At 51.7% G+C, this 16751-nt stretch overlaps 1 protein-coding gene across 6 annotated transcripts in view; it reads right to left on the reverse strand.

Annotated features, from left to right (window-relative positions):
• Positions 1 to 16751, reverse strand: part of IGDCC3 (immunoglobulin superfamily DCC subclass member 3) — a 51099-nt gene that overhangs the window by 6658 nt on the left and 27690 nt on the right. For all 6 annotated transcript variants that reach the window (XM_008016234.3, XM_008016233.3, XM_008016232.3 and 3 more), the window contains exons 3-5: positions 1954 to 2098; positions 1432 to 1562; positions 902 to 1039 (exon numbers count right to left, since the gene is read on the reverse strand). In XM_008016234.3, coding sequence (XP_008014425.1) covers positions 902 to 1039; positions 1432 to 1562; positions 1954 to 2098 — 414 coding nt within the window. The remainder of the gene's footprint in view (positions 1 to 901; positions 1040 to 1431; positions 1563 to 1953; positions 2099 to 16751) is intronic.

Below are 16751 nucleotides of genomic sequence, written 5' to 3' on the forward strand. Positions count from 1 at the left end.
CCAGTTAACTTTGTTTCCCAAACTTGTTAGACCAGCAGGCTATTCCTTCCCGCTTGACAGATCATGCTTTGGGAAATGTTGGACCAGATGGTCCCTGGAGTGCCTAGAGGTTCCTCCTAATGGTGAGGCCCCTCTTCCCAGTCTCTCCCAGGGACCCGAGCCCTTCCCCCACCCCTACCAGGATCAGATTAGCACAGTCAGAATACAAGGAGACAGCTCCCCATTCAGGCCCTGAAGTGGTGAAATCTACTCCATTATCCTGCCTGCTGCCCCCTCCCTCCCCATCACTCAGCTGCTACAATGTGGCACAGTCTCCCTGTGAATGCGGCCCCACCCCACCCCCTCCAGAGTTTCCTTCCCGAGTGACCTTTCCGCTCAGACAATGTGGGCCCATCTGCACCCTTTCATTTCTCTCCTTCAGCGGCCTGGGGATTTAGGCTGGGGGACTTAGGGGGCCAGGCTAGAGATTGGGGGGCCCAGAGTGAGGATCTAACAACTGGGATTTTGAGGGGCTTGGGACGGTACAGCTGAGGAACACAGCCAGGGTACAGAGGACAGGAATGAGCAGGAGGTGACAGATTCTGGGGTGCTGAGGGCTGCTGAAAGGTGCTGGGGTCCCCAAGGCCAGGGTGAGGGGAGGACTGCCAGGATTGGACAAGGTAACCCAGGGAGCTAAGCCATCCCTGCAGGGGGAGGGAGAATGGGGTGGACAGAGGGGCCTCCCTGGTCCTTCCAAGAGAGGGAAACTTACCCTCTTCCCAGATCACAGGGATAGAATGGACCCCCACAGAGAACAAACAGGATTCCAAATTCCCCGGGAGCTGGGTGAGGAGTTTGAGCCCGACCCTCCCAGGGGGTGGGAGAGGCTGGGAGGGGCAGGGGCTGTGGGGATGAGGCTCACCCAGGCGGCTCCAGGACACAATGGGGCGCGGGTTGCCCGTGGCGACACACTCAAGCACTGCGGTCTGGTGCACCGTCAGGGTGAGGTTCTCAGGCCCCACGAGGATGGCCGGCTCCTTGTAGGCCCCAGAGCCCGAGCCTGGGAGGAAGATGCCACATTTCCTCACTTCAGCTGGGTACTTTCCTGCTTCTTCACCCCACCCACAGCCCAGGACACAGCGGGTGGGAAACAAATACCAGCCCAGAAACCAGGTCCTGTGGGTAGAGAGATACCGGGGACCAGGACATTCTGGACATCCGTCCCTCTCCTGCTGGCCCTGCAGGACTGCCAGCAATGGGGGAGTCCTGGACATCAGCATAAGATGGGATTCCCGGGGGAAATGAGCCAGAGATCCAGCCTCAGATTCCTGTGCACCCTCACGCCAGGCATCACAGAGCCCGGCGCTCTGCACACACGTGGCCGAGAAGGCTGCAGAGGCCAGTTGAAGCGGGTTGATCTAAGGTTAGGGGAAATGGCCGAAGGACCCTCACCTGACACGGTGAGCCTGGCCCCGTGGCTGATCCGGATACTGGCAATGTTTGAGGCCACACAGTGGAAAATGCCACTGTCCTCAGCTCGAAGTCCTGTGATCTGCAGGACCCCCTTGGGCAGCAATGTGTACCTGTTGAGGGGAGGGACACAGTTGGCCACCAGCACAGCCATTGATATAATCAGCCACAAAGACTCTGGGCATCCAAGACACAGCCCAGGCCCCAAGCACTGCACTGTCCCAACATCATCAGACTCACACTGGGACTTTCGAAGGTGGATATACCCTCAATTCCAGCCTTGACAACGATCACACACAATCCTCAGACACATCCATGAGCCTAGAATCTGGGTCCAGCAAATCATGTGGATATGCAGTCTAAACTGCGGTTGCAGAAACACCACTGTCTCAGGCACCTGTGGGCACCAACTGCAGCTCCCAGAGCTGCGGGCAGTCCTTCTCTAAGGCCAGAATCACTGGCCAATTCTTTGTCCTCCCTCTGTCTTTCCCACACGTGACTCACCTCTCATTGTCCGTGTCAATTGGGACTCTGTTCTTCTCCCATGTGATCAGAGGTTTGGGAAGCCCATGGATTTGGCACTGGAAGCGGGCCACGCCACCCTCCTCACCCACGGTGGCCTGGGGATGCACGTGGAAGTCCGACATGGCTGGGGGAAGAGAAGTGTATGAGTGCGGCGCGCTGCTGAGGGCAGAGGGGAGGGGAGAATGGGCTGCAGTGGAGTCACAGGCACGGAGACCTGGAGCCCACTCCATCAAGGGGCACGAGTTTTCCTGCGAGAGCAATAGCTTGGGGGGCCCATCAGCACTTATTCCAGCCTCCAATAGCTAGGAAACATCTCTCCTAACAGGTGGTATAGGCTGGGCTGGGATACTTTGTAAAACGTCTGGACAAACTTCTGGATAACAAACCTCTAATAAGGAAATCCTGGGCTGTTCGGACTTCCCTTGGAGACCTTGGTCCCCCAAAACTGACCCATGAAGGCCAATCAGACAAAGCCCTGCTCCTAAGCCCCACACCCCACTTTTTCAGCTTTCAGATTCATTTTCATAAACTCTCCCTAAGGCAGGCAAGGGCTCAGATCCTCAGTGCTTCACATTTTATAGAATTGGAAGCTGAGGCTCAGAGAAGGGAAGCAACTGGTCTAATGTTGCCCAGCAAGGTCACTGGTCATCAGGCCCTGGTTACCAGGCCCTGGAGCTTTTTTTCGGTCCCTCCTCCTCCTCCTCCCACCCCCCAGTTCATCTGCAGTCTCTCGATGCACCCCAAGAGGGTGTTGCATCCATCCAAGGTGACAAGCCTCTCAGAAGACTGTCAGACCTACCAATCTACATTTCAATGTGTCATAAATATTCAGGGACCCCTCCCCACCTTTTGGGGATCTGAACTAACCGCTTGAACTCTGGTCTGCAGAGATCATCAGTGCAGAGGGGCTGCGGTGCACCCTCCCCTCCCAGTGACAGGCTGGTTAAGTGTTCCTGCCCACCCCCATTTCCACCCATGCCCAGACCCCACCCTGTAATGCCTGGGGAAGGAGCCCCTCCCACTCGGGTTCCCAGCTTCAGCACCAGGGCTGTGATTTCATTAAAATCCACTTTGCTTCAAGTGCGGGAAGGCGGTACACCATCTGTCCAGGCAGGCAGCCCCTCGTCTCAGGCACTCCATCAACTGGGACAGTTGCTCCCCTCCCAGAGGAAGCCCTCCCCCACAGCAGCAGGGACACTGGAGCTCATCCTGGCTCCTGCTCCTGGCTCCCTGGTGTGGGCAGGCCACCCTCCCCGTGGCCCCCATGCCCCATCTCAGGCCCCCTCAATCCACCAGCCTGATCTGGCCTCCAGGGTGGCCCAAAAGGCGAGCCTTTGTGCCCTTCCACCCAGAGTCTCTGGGGGCTGGCTCCTTTGTGGCGTGTTCTCCATCTCATTTGCATGTGGTTCATTAAATATAAACATGCATAAAAAATCCCCCGCCCTGCTTCCTCGTCTTTGAGGGCCTCCTGGGAGTGTGGCTGATGGGTATGTGCGCCTCTTTGTACATGTGTGCAGGGCTGTGTCTCTGTGTATGTGGTCTGAGTGTCCGCATCTGGACAGGAATCCGTCCACTGCTGCGGCAGGTGTGTATTTCTGGTTTGGTGCAGGTAATCAATCACACACATCCCCACATAGGTACAGCCCTTATAAACAGTACCTTGGGGCCCTGGGGGTGGGAGGTGGGGGGTAAGTGTCCCAGCTGGTGCTCCCATCAGGCTTGGTGAGAGGATCCCCAGGGAGCACTGGGAGGTCGGCCTTCCTGGTCTCAGGCCAAAGGCTGTGTTTGGCCAAGGGAGGTCAGCCCAGGGTCTTGGGGGAGGGGCCGAGGTGCTGCTGGAGCCCCTCTACTGCCTCTAGCCCTCCACCTCCAGGAAGGCAACTGGGTGCCATGAGCCCAGGAAGTGGAGAGGGCATCCAGGCTCCCAGGTCAGCTGTCTACGTCCCCCAGGCCCTGCTCCTTCAAAGATGGGGAGCTGCCTGCCTCCTCTTCACTCCAGCTGGAGAGGCGCTCGCAGTCCCCCAGGGACCTGGGGTGGGGACTAATGGCTCTGCTGACTACAGATGCCTCCTCATTAAGGAACGAATCCTTTTGTGCTTCTAGCCCCATTCTGGGCTCCCTGGAGGCACCCAGTGCTAGAAGCTGGCCTGAGGAAATATACAAGGGCAAGGGCTGCTTCTTATCAGGGTGCTGGGGATGGAGAAAGTCTGGCTTCCACTGCCTGGCTCCCTCCTCCTCCCCCCAGCACTAAGCAGCCACAGCACAGTTGGACATGGCGCTAGAGCTGGAAGGGTCACAGGTATGGAGCCAGTCTGATATCCTTCACTGTGTACAGTGTGACTGACTCCTACGGGTCCCCTGGGGCTGCCTGGATGCAGTTAAGTCCACCTCCTGCTCACATTTCCCATCCATCAGAGCAGCACCTTGCCGTACCTCTCCATCAGCTTTACTTGGTTACAGTTCTGCTAAACATTTAATTTGAAGGGTAGCTTTAGGCTGGGCGCAGTGGCTCAAGCCTGCAATCCCAGCACTTTGGGAGGCCGAGACGGGCGGATCACGAGGTCAGGAGATCGAGACCATCCTGGCTAACACGGTGAAACCCTGTCTCTACTAAAAAGTACAAAAAACTAGCCGGGCGAGGTGGCGGGTGCCTGCAGTCCCAGCTACTCGGGAGGCTGAGGCAGTAAACCTCTCCGCCGTAAACCCGGGAGGCGGAGCTTGCAGTGAACTGAGATCCGGCCACTGCACTCCAGCCTGGGCGACAGAGCGAGACTCCGTCTCAAAAAAAAAAAAAAAAAAGAAGGGTAGCTTTGCCTTTAAGAGTAATTGAAAACCATGAACCTGAAGCTAATCTCTTTATTTTAGGAAGGGGTAACAGGCCTAGGCTCTCCGCTGGGATGTCCCTTAGTTCTGCAACAAGTTTCTCACTCTCCAAAGCCAGGTAACCGCGGAGGGGACTGCACGTTGGACTAGCTTCTTCTCACTGTGTGGAGGAAAAGTAACGAGCTCTAGGGAAGGCTCTTTACCCCCACCCCTGGGAGTCCAGCTGGCTGCATAGGTGTGGTCCAGGAAAGGCAGGTGCAAGAGGAGGGTGTGGTCCTCTTCATCTGAGGCTCCTCCTTCCCTCCCTTCCTTATACCCTCTCTCAGCTTTTTGGTCAGTCTTGCATATTCCTTAGGTGTCCCAAGATTTCTGTGAGACCCTGGGCAGGCAGCGTTCTCTCAGCCACAAATGAAGGGAGTGGACGAGCCACTCTTCAGGGCCCCTCCAGCCCTGCCTCCCCATCTGTCTTCATGAACAGGATCCACAATCTCTGGGCCAGCAAACTCAGCTTAGCTAGAGTCTCCTAAAATCTTCCACGTACATCTGGTTCATAAGCAATAATATTTTTTCTTTTTTTTCCTTTTGAGACAGGATCTCACACTGTCACCCAAGCTGATGTGCAGTGGTGTGATCCTAGCTCACTGCAGCCTTGACCTCCCAGGCTCAGGTAATCCTCCCACCTCAGCCTCCTGAGGAGCTGGGACCACAGGCGCATACCACCACGCCCAGCTAATTAAAAAAATTTTTTTTTCTTTTGAGATGGAATCTTGCTCTGTCACCCAGGCTGGAGTGCAATGGCATGATCTTGGCTCATCGCAAACTCTGCCTCCCAGGCTCAAGCGACTCTCCTGCCTCAGCCTCCTGAGTAGCTGGTACTACAGGTGCACACCATCATGCCCAGCTAATTTTTGTATTTTTAGTAGAGATGGGCTTTCACCATGTTAGTCAGGCTGGTCTCAAACTCCTGACCTCGTGATCCGCCCGCCTTGGCCTCCCAAAGTGCTGGGATTTCAGGCATGAGCTACTGCACCTGGCCAATTTTTGTATTTCTTACAGAGACAGGGTCTCCCTATGTTGCCCGGGCTGGCACAGAATTTTTTTCTTTAGGAAGTTTGAGGAAAAGGGATGTTGGGGCCACTTCAGCCCCCTCAGGGTGGAACATGTTTGATTCACAAGTGTGTTTATGCCCTGGCTTGTGCCAGGAAGCCACAGAGCTGGGTGGACTGTCCCTCATTATGTCTCTGTAGGGAGAGGGTCCCTGGGGAAACATGAGGAAGTGGGGCTGAGGGCCGGACCTCAGGGCACCCTGAGATCTGAACGAGTCACCCTGCAGGCCACTGTGTTGCTGATGACAGTACAGACCAGCTAGTGTGTTAGCACTGAGTATTTATGTCTGGTGCTGGTGGTATTGTGTCTGTGGCTGGTGCACCTGACAGTGGTGCTGTCACTTTGGCTCTTGATGCTTTACACTCCTGTGGATATCTGTTGGCCTGGTGGGGACAGTTTTGGGTCTCTCACTTCAAGCTGGGTGATGGGAGGGGGGTGATGGGCAATGGTCTTCCAGGTGTGAGGGCCAGAGAAAGCGACAGGGAGGACAAAGTCCTGCCTGGCAGTAGTGGGGAGAAAGGAAGAAGGCACCTTTGTCTACAGCGATCTGGGAAGGAATCTACCAGCCCCGCCCTGCCCCCACCAGAGGTGCTACCAGGTTGTGTGGAGAGACAGAGGGCAGAAAGTGGGCTTAGCAATTCACAGGACTGGAAGGGAACAGAACACAGGCAGGAAACAGTTCCTGGACACCTCTATAAATCACCCAAGGGGAGGGGCCTCCTAAGAGCCAGATCTAGGGCCACTCAGGGAGGGGAGGGGGACTCTCTTCTTGGTCCAGGACCTCTGGTGAGGTCAGGCCTGGATCTGATTAGACAGGCTCCAGGGGGAGGTGGGGGGCAGCAAAGGGTCGAGGTAGAGTGCTGGGAAGGAAGCTCAGGCCCCCCACCCTTTGGCCATAGCCAGACTCCTATCCGGTGTGTGATGGTAAAAAAATCTGGGGGCATGTTTGGATGGAGAATCCAAAACATAACCTTTGCAAAAGCGAGGGGCCCTGGGGCTCTGAGGTGCTGGCTGTCCCCACCTCATACAGCCATTCAAGAGGGGCAGTTGTGAACCACAGACTCTTCTGAAGGCCACCAAGGCCTATTCCCTCCTTGTATCCATCCCTGCCAAAGACCAGGGACACGCAGCCTTCTGGATGTCCAGCCCCTCCTCAGATAGGTGGGATGATGATCATGTTTTTGCTTACTCCAGACACATGCCTGAATCCCATACACTTCTACCCACTGCCCCCAACTTTTCCCTTTAGAACTATAATTTTTCTTTTTTGAGATAGAGACTCACTCTATCACCCAGGCTGCAGTGCAGTGGTGTGATCTCAGCTCACTGCAACCTCTGCCTCCTGGGTTCAAGGAATTCTCCTGCCTCAGCCTCCCGAGTAGCTGGGACTACAGGCGTGTACCACCATGCCCGGCTAATTTTTGCAATTTTAGTAGAGACAGGGTTTTGCCATGTTGGCCAGGCTGGTCTCGAACTCCTGACCTCAAGTGATCCACCTGCCTCAGTCTCCCAAAGTGCTGGGATTACAGGCATGAGCCACCACGCCCAGCCCACATTTTCCAATATAGTGGCCAGCTAATTAAGCACTTGAAATGTGGCCAGTCCAAATTGAGATGGGCTGTAAGCATCAAATACACATTGGATTTTGAAGACCTAGTATTAAAAACAGAGAGAGAAAAGACCCTAATCTTAGGGAAATGCAGATCAAAACTACAATGGGATGTGTACTATCAAAAATACAGGAAATAGCAACTGTTGATGAGGATGTGGAGAAATCAAAACCCTTGTGCACTGTCGGTTGGGATGTAAAACGGTGCCGCTGCTGTGGAACACAGTATGATAACTCCTTCAAAAATTAAAAATAGAATTAGCATGTGATCCAGCAATCCCACGTCTGGGTATATACCCCAAAGAACTGAAAGCAGGGTCTCAAAGAGATATTTGATAGTGTCTATAGCAGCATTATTCACAATAGCTAAAAGGTGAAAGAAACTTGTATCTATTGACAGATGGATAAACCAGATATGCTCTATCCATAGAGTGGAATATTATTCAGCCTTAAAAAGGAGGAAATCCTGACACATGCTACAACAGGGATGAACCTTGAAGAGGACACTGCTAGGTGAGATAAGCCAGTAACAATAAGATACTGCATAATTCTACATATATGAGGTACCTAGAGCAGTCAAATTCATAGCCCACAGGGCCTTATATCATCAGAGGACTTTGAGTAAGTTTCAGTCATCAACATCCCATGTCTGTGCTGTCCAGTGTGGTAGCTACAAGCCACATGTGGCCATTTATTTATTTTTTGAGACAGGGTCTTGTTCTGTCACCTGGGCTGGAGTGCAGTGGTGCGATCTCAGCTCACTGCAACCTCCGCCTCCCAGGTTCAAGTGATTCTCATGCCTCAGCCAAGTAGCTGCGGTTACAGGCACCTGCTACCACGCCTGGATAATTTTTTGTATTTTTAGTAGAGATGGGGTTTTCCCTGTTGGCCAGGCTGGTCTTGAACTCCTGGCCTCAAGTGATCCTCCCACCTGGGCCTCCTAAAGTGTTGGGATTAACAGGCATGAGCCACCATGCCCAGCCTCACATGTGGCCCTTTAAATTAGAATTACAGCCAGTCGAGGTGGCTCATGCCTGTAATCCCAGCACTTTGGGAGGCCAAGGTGGGTAGTTCACATGAGGTTGGGAGTTCAAGACTAGCCTGACCAACATGGAGAAACCCATCTCTACTGAAAATACAAAATTAGCCAGGTATGGTGGCACATGCCTGTAATCCTAGCTACTCAGGAGGCTGAGGCAGGAGAATCACTTGAACCCAGGAGGCGGAGGTTGCCGCAAGCCGAGATAGCGCCTGGGTAACAAGAGCGACATTCCATCTCAAAAAAAAATAAAATAAAATAATTAGAATTACATACAATTAAAAAATTTAGTTCCTTCCTCTCACTAGCTCCATTTCAAGTGCTCAGCAGCCACAAGTGGTTACTGGCTACACTATGGGTCAGCACCAATAGAGAGCTTCAGTCATCACAGAGAAGTCTATTGGATAGCGCGCTGGTCCAGACCCAAGGCAAGGCCGTGGACTCCCCTACCTCCCCTACTGCCTTCTCTCCTGCTCATGGTCTCTCTGGCGGTCCCACTAGAAAGCACCCCTCCTCTCCATCCTCATCATTGGCCAGCCTTGCCCCTGCCCGCACCCTCCCCTCTTAGACACGTGGACTCAGAGGCTGATGACGAGGCCCACACCGGATCCCACGCTAAGGCTGTCACACTGCAGGGCAAGAAAGGCCTCACACGGAAAGATTTCTGTTTCCAGTGAGGAAATACTTGCTAAAAACTTTTTTTACTTTTGTGGGTTTTTTTTTCTTTTTTTTGAGACAGGGTCTTGCTCTATCGCCTGGGTTCACCTCGACCTTTTGGGCTCAGAACTGTTTGAGGTAGCGGTACAGGGAGGAGATTAATGGTAAAGGTTCTGGAATCGTACAGAACTGAGTTCAAATCTCAGCACCACCATTATGAGCTGTGGGATCTTGGGCAAGTGACAGAATCTCTGGAAATCTCTATTGTCTCACTTATAAAACAGGGATGATCACAGCTCACGTCGCTAGAGCCACTGCAATAGGGGGATTCAACGAGCTATGTTGGTAAACTGCTTAGCGCAGGCCTTGGCAGAGAGCAAATGCTGGCTATCTATTCTTGAGGGAAGATGGTATAATCTTGAGTTAAAAGGGAACTGAGAGGTTGTGGAAGAGCAGGGCGGGGGGTCAGGAAGAAATAGTGGTGGCTCTCTTCTCCCTTTAAAGGGCAGCCTCTTTCCTCAGAGGGGATGAGGCTCGGGGAGTGCGTGATGGAGCTCAAGCTGTCTGGAGAAGGGAGTAAAAACTGGATTTGTAAGGCCTGAATGGTGTGGGAGCAGGATATCAGGGGGGCGAGCAGCAGGGTATAAACCAGAGCCTCTTCTACCTTACTTCTGCCTGGGGGCTTCACAGGGGTCCCAATAGACAAGCTGTCAGTTGGAAGAGGCCACTGGGTAATTGAGGCCTTGATTTCTCTAGTAAAATGTTTATGAAGCCTATAAACCCAGCCCTTTATTGGCCAGGCTCATTCCGGGGGTTGGATGTGGCTCTCCGAGGTATAGTTAAAACACCTGCTGAACTCAGGCACCCGATGGCTACTCTGGCCTCCACACGGACCCACCGGAGCCACCAGGAAGAGTGCTAGTGGGGCACAGCTTGGGCAAGACGGCCCCTGGAGGGCAAGGAGGCCAGCCATGTCGAATGCTCTTTAAACTCCTCAAGGCAAATGTCCCATCTCTAAAATAGTCTATGAGGAGAAAGGTGGTGGAGAGAACCCTGAATCTGGGAGAGGCTGGCCACTTGCTCAGGGTCCCTGGTGGGGTAGTGGTCTTGTCAGCAGGGTTCTCTGGCCCAGGCTCACCCTTCCCAACCCTCTGTCCCATGTACCCATCATTCGGGTCCCCACTTAGCCCCTGACTTTGGCTTTGCTAGGGAAGAACCCCCACACTGACTGGCTGTGATCATCTGGGGTGGGGGAAGCATGACTTACTTCCCTGGGCTTCCAAAGGAGCGTCTGAGAGTTGAATGAAGGCTCTGAACCCAAAGAGTATGTTCTGAGAGAGGGGAAGGCTGTGTGGCATCTGGGTGTTGGAGTGGGTGGGAGTGGGTATGGGAAGACGGGTGTCTGGCATTTACAAATAGCCTCAGGGGACTGTGGTGGCTTCGCTGGGGGTGACTGACCCATCTGGGACTTTGCCTAGTGACCCTGCTCTGAGGAGCCTCTGGATGCCTTTGTCTGCCTTCTTGGCCTCCTCATGTCCTTCACCCCCTGCCTTGGGCCCCTGAACCCCAGCCCCTCCCTCCTCCCTCCCTTGTTACCACCAGCTCACCACTCCCCCACACCCAATTCTAACACAAAAGGCAACTTTGTCTTTCAAGTCAGCAGCCATAAATCCACATCTCTCCCCTCTCACAGCCACCTCTGACAAACAGGGGCCTGGATGAAGGAGAGGTGGGGGGCAGTGGGAGGTTGGATTCTGCTTTGGGAATGTCCCCACATCTAGCTGTTGGTCCCCTGGCTGGCGGACTGGGTGAAATGGACTACAAGGCCAAAGGCGTGGCTGCAGGGGAGGCAAAAGGGCTCTCAGCAGCCTCCAGGCTAGACTTTTACAAGCCAAGGGGAATAAAACCGCTTAAAGCCCTGCTTTTAATTACTCAGCCCCATAATTTGGAGGCTCCAGTTCTTCCTCCAGATCAAGCCATGAGCAACTCCTCCCTCAGTGGAGGGTGTGAAGTGTGCCTGGGGGTGTGTGCTGTGGGATGCAGGCAGGGCGCCTGCCTTAGACAGCCCAGGGACTAGGGGGTGCACTGCCCTGCATTTCATGGTAGCGTCTCACATTGAGGGAGGAGGGAAAGGGAGAAAAGCACCTCCTGCTCCATGTGACCACCCCATCAACCCCACGGCCAGGTTTTCTAAAGCAGTCCCAGTTTCAAGTATTTTGCCCTGTTTTCATCCTACATATCAGGCAATGAATCAGGATGCGTCCTGGTTTTTGGTTTGGGAAATATAGTCATCTGTCCTATTTACACAGCAGACCCACTGAGTCAACTGTAAGCATTCATTCAACAGATACTTACTGAATGCTAATGTCTCAGACAGGACTTTCTGGCACCCCAGGAGCAAACTCTCTCCATCCCACAAATCCGTCCTTAGATGTGCGCACCCAAGCTCCTAAGAAACATCAGAAGGATGATGGCCACGTGCAGTGGCTCACGCCTGTAATCCCCAGAACTTTGGGAGGCCAAGATGGGCAGATCACCTGAGCCCAGGAGTTTGAGATCAGCTTGGGCAACATGGTGAAATCCTGTCTCTACAAAAAATACACAAATTAGCCAGGCATGGTGGTGAGTGCCAATAGTCCCAGCTACTCAGGAGGCTGAGGCAGAAGAATCGCTTGAGTCCAATAGGTTGAGGCTGCAGTGAGCTGTGACTGCGCCACTGCCCAGGTAACAGAGTGAGACCCTGTCTCACACACACAAACGCACACACACAAACACGCGCGCACACACACACACAAATACAAAATAAATAAGAAAAGAAAGAAAGAAAAAGAAAAGAAAAAAGAAACATCAGAAGGATGAAAGCACCAGAGCCAGGAAGGTCACTGTCACAGTAATATGGTTCTGAAAAACAAAGACCTGCAAAGGCCATCAATGGGCAAAGGTTAGATATTATTTCCATCTGTATAACTCTGAGAGGTAGGGATTACTAGCCCTTCTAAGTTAGGTAACTTGCCCATGGTCACACAGCCAGTCAGTGATGTTAAGGCAAACATTTGGACTTACAATGGTCTGACTCAAAATCCAAGGGTCTTTGCCTTCATCACAAAGCTGTCCTCAGCGGGGAAATACACATTCAAATGACCCTTAAACATAACTGATGAGGCCTAGACTCACCCAGAAAAACACAGAGGCACACAACCTCTATGTTGCTAGACCCTTACTGCCACCCTTCCTACTCATACTCAGAGTCACCCATGACACAGCAGGCTTCACTTCAACTCCCCCAGGGTTTGGTGGTAGGTTTTACAGAGAGTAACTAATGCAAATAAGCACCATGATAAGGTGGTATTATCACCCCCACTAATGGACACTGTGCCGCCACATGGCTCCTAATTTCTATTAATACAGGCAAATAAACAACCAAGATGGCTCTTCCTTGAGCACTTTCAACTCTGCCCTCCAGCAGATCTGAGCTGTGAAGCCTTGCAAGGGTGGGCCTGCAGGTCTGTGCCTGTAGTCTAGCCCATTGGGTTGTATAAAATACAGAATTTATTTTTCTGTTTTGGGGGGCTTGGGGGTAAGCACTGTGAAATGCTAGTTAGTGGCTTCCATGGGGTAAAAGGGTGGCCACGAGACTCAGCTCTTCTTCTTTTTTTTTTTTTTTTTCTTTTTTTTTGAGACGGAGTCTTGCTCTGTCGCCCAGGCTGGATTGCAGTGGCCGGATCTCAGCTCACTGCAAGCTCCGCCTCCCGGGTTTACGCCATTCTCCTGCCTCAGCCTCCCGAGTAGCTGGGACTACCGGCGCCCGCCACCTTGCCCGGCTAGTTTTTTGTATTTTTTTTTAGTAGAGATGGGGTTTCACCAGGTTAGCCAGGATGGTCTCGATCTCCTGACCTCGTGATCTGCCCGTCTTGGCCTCCCAAAGTGCTGGGATTACAGGCTTGAGCCACAGCGCCCAGCCTTTTTTTTTTTTTCTTGAGACAGAGTCTTGCTCTGTCGTCCAGCCTGGAGTGCAATGGCATGATCTTGGCTCACTGCAGCCTGCAGCCTCCACCTCCCAGATTCTAGTGATTGTCCCACCTCAGCCTCCCGAGTAGCTGGGATTACAGGTGCCCGCCGTCATGCCTGGCTACTTTTTTTGTATTTTTAGGAGCAATGGGGTTTCACCATGTTGGCCAGGCTGGTCTTGAACTCCTGACCTCAGGTGATCTGCCAACCTTGACCTCCCAAAGTGCTGGGATTACAGGTGTGAGTCATCACGCCCGGCCGAGACTCAGCTCTTTTAACAACTGGATATGTGATCTTGGCAAAGGCAAAGCCCCTCTTTGAGCCTCTTTTCCCTCCTCTGTAAAATGGGGAAATGCGAGTTGGACAACTCAGTTACTGGGTCTCATCCAGCTGCAACCTTTGAGGCACATCTGCTTCCAAATACCAGCTAATGGTGCAGGGTCAGGGGCTGGGAGATGACTTGGAATTCCTCTCTGCCTTGGACTTGAAAATGTCCAGGCCCAGCAGAGCCCCTCTCCACAGACTGTGCGTCTCTACCGGTGTCAGGGTCACCAATCTTCCTTATGTAAACCTGCCCAGTCCCACAATATCCCTAACTTCCGTCGTTCTGGTCAGGACACCAGATCTCCCTCACCTCCCGGAAGGGTGTCTGGTTAGAGGGGCCCAGGCTGCAGCTATTAAGTAAATTGCTTTCACATGATCACAAGGACAACTCAACAAAAACAGATACTTCCCCTGAATTTCCAGAACCATATATTAGGATTTGTGGGAACTAATATAGTTGGGGTTTAGGTAACTGTGAGGCAGGTTGAGATCAGCTCCTGGCTCTGTCACAGATTCCCTCTGTGACCTTTCAGTTCCAACCTTGGTTTTCTCATCTGTAAAATGGGAGTGGAGCAGGATAGACAAATAATCTCTAAGGTCCATACTAACATTAAGATGCTAGGATAACACTGGGTAAAGTGGCCCCTTTCCATCTGTCAGAGGCCTGTGAACCAGAGTAACTCCATCTTAAACAGGAGCTGAGTGAAATGAGGCTGAAATCTACTGGGCTGCATTCCCAGATGGGTAAGGCATTCTAAGTCAAAGGATGAGATTTTGTCAGCACAAAATACAGGTCATAAAGACCTTTCTGATAAAACAGGTGACAGGCTGGGCGTGGTGGCTCACACCTTGGGAGGCCAAGGCGGGTGGATCACCTGAGGTCAGGAGTTCGAGACCAGCCTGACCAACATGGCGAAACTCTGTCCCTACTAAAAATACAAAAACTAGCTGGGCATGGTGGTGCGTGCCTCTAATCCCAGCTACTTGGGAGGCTGAGGCAAAGCAGGAGAATTGCTTGAACCTAGGAGGCGGAGGTTGCAGTGAGCTGAGGTCACGCCATTGCACTCTAGCCTGGGTGACAAGAGCGAAACTTCATCTCAAACAACAACAACAACAACAACAACAAACCAGGTTGCAGTAAAGGAGCTGGTCCAAGCCCAATAAAACCAAAATGGACACGAGAGTGACCTCTGATCATCCTCACTGCTACACACTCCTACCAGCGCCATGACACTTTACAAATGCCATAGCAATGTCAGGAAGTTACTCTATAGGGTCTAAAAAGGGGAGACATGAATAATCCACCCTTTGTTTAACATATCATCAAGAAATAACCATAAAAATGAGTAACCACCAGCCCTTGGGGCTGCTCTGTCTATGGAGTAGCTATTCTTTTATTCCTTTACTTTTTTTTTATAAGCTTGCTTTCACTTTGTACTGCAGACTTGCCCTGAGTTCTTTCTTCGCAAGATCTGACAACCCTCTCTTGGGGTCTGGATTGGGACCTCTGTCCTGTAACATATTTCTGGCCATCACAGAAGGACTATAGTGCAGAAACGCTTACCCAACAGCTACCTTTGGGTAAGTGTTGGGGTCCTGTAACATATTTCTGGCAAACAGTGGAAGGGATGATGCTGAGGAGACACCCCAACCCAAAGGAAATAGACTGCAGGGCTGATTGGAAGACTTTGGGTAAGTGATGCGGTATCCAGGTAAAGAACGGGATTGGGTTAGTGGCCCAACTTCAGGGAGTTAGAGTCTCTTCAAGACAGAGTGGGTTAAAGGCCCCTCTTAATAACAGGCAAGGACGCTTGAGCAACCCTGAGTTAGAGGCCCGACTTAGGAGGGTTAGAGTCCCTTCTAAGATTTAGGGGGTTAGAGGCCCCTCTTGGTAAAGTCTTTCTTGTCTAAGAACAGGTTTGGCACTATGGGATGTTAACTGCTATCTCTTTGGATTAAGCTGCTTTGCACTCTTTGCTGATGGCTGTGGGTTATAGGATTAGGCATGTATAGGATCTTGGGACATGGGGAGCTTTTTCCTCCCTAAAACGGGAAACTGAAGAGCTGCTACGGTTGCTAGAAAAGATCCCTGCTTGATCGACAGCAGCCATCTGAACTTTTCAGTGTCACTGCAATGCGTGGGTCTTTCTCTGGCCTCCCTGATCATTTTGCTTTCCCCACCCTGCCAGAGGCAATGCTTTTCTTTCTCTCCTTTCTCTTTCTTTTCTATTACTCAGGGCGACCATCTTGCCCAGAGACCATGTGTTGAAACTCCTAGTTGGAGGTTGGATTAAAGATGACAGGCTCATCTGGGGGCAAATTTAAGCCTTGCCAGTTTGCTATTGGGTGCTAAGCAGAGTAGCTAATGTCTATGTTTTATTATCACATGTATTTTGCTCTGGCCAGAATGAAAAAAAATAATTTCCCTTTATGATGCGGCTTGGCCCCTGGGGCGATGGTGCCATAAGCCAGATCAGTAGGGTCGCTCAGGGAAAGGGAACCCAGAAGCCTGACATGCCAGCAAAAGGGAAATAATTCCTTACCAGTCAGATTTGGGGTTTCTCTCTCTCTGTGCAAATGGTTGAATGAATGGGAAAAAAATGTGTATCTCCTTTGTAAAGTTTTGATTAATGCGAAAAATAATTCTAAGGCTAGTCTTAATCTGGTGTATTTTGTGCTATGAATTCATTTTCTGTGTCAAGGGGGTATTTCAGGATAAAACATGGGCTTAGAACACCTGTAAGTCCACTTTTCAAGATGATTCAGCAAGCTGCTCGGTAACAAATTTGGCTGCAGGTCCCTGAAACAAACAATAAACTGGATGAAGTCTCCACTTTGCGCTATGTTCTTGGGAGCTTCACCTTTTAACCACGTGGTGGTACTTTCTTTTGGTCTCTGCCTTCAGGGAACAGGAATTTTAGGGTTTGGGTCATAATTAACTCGAAAAATGTTATTAAATAGTTAAAAGCTTTTGCAAGCTCAAAATTAACTACTCTAGATTTCTTCTGAGAAAGAAACTACAGATGGCCCCATCCTGTAGCTCAGCAGCTAAGGGTTTTTCCCTTTCACAGTGGTGGTCCGGGTTCAGTTCCCCACCTAGGAAGTAAGTCGTTTCTGGTTTAAATATCTGCATGACCTTGTCTATTCTCTTCTCTGTGGACTGTCTTAAATTTTCCTTTCTCTAAGCACCTAGGAGGTTACCTTTGGTAA

The sequence above is a fragment of the Chlorocebus sabaeus genome, chromosome 26, assembly GCF_047675955.1.
Source record: "Chlorocebus sabaeus isolate Y175 chromosome 26, mChlSab1.0.hap1, whole genome shotgun sequence".
Taxonomy (NCBI): Eukaryota; Metazoa; Chordata; class Mammalia; order Primates; family Cercopithecidae; genus Chlorocebus; species Chlorocebus sabaeus.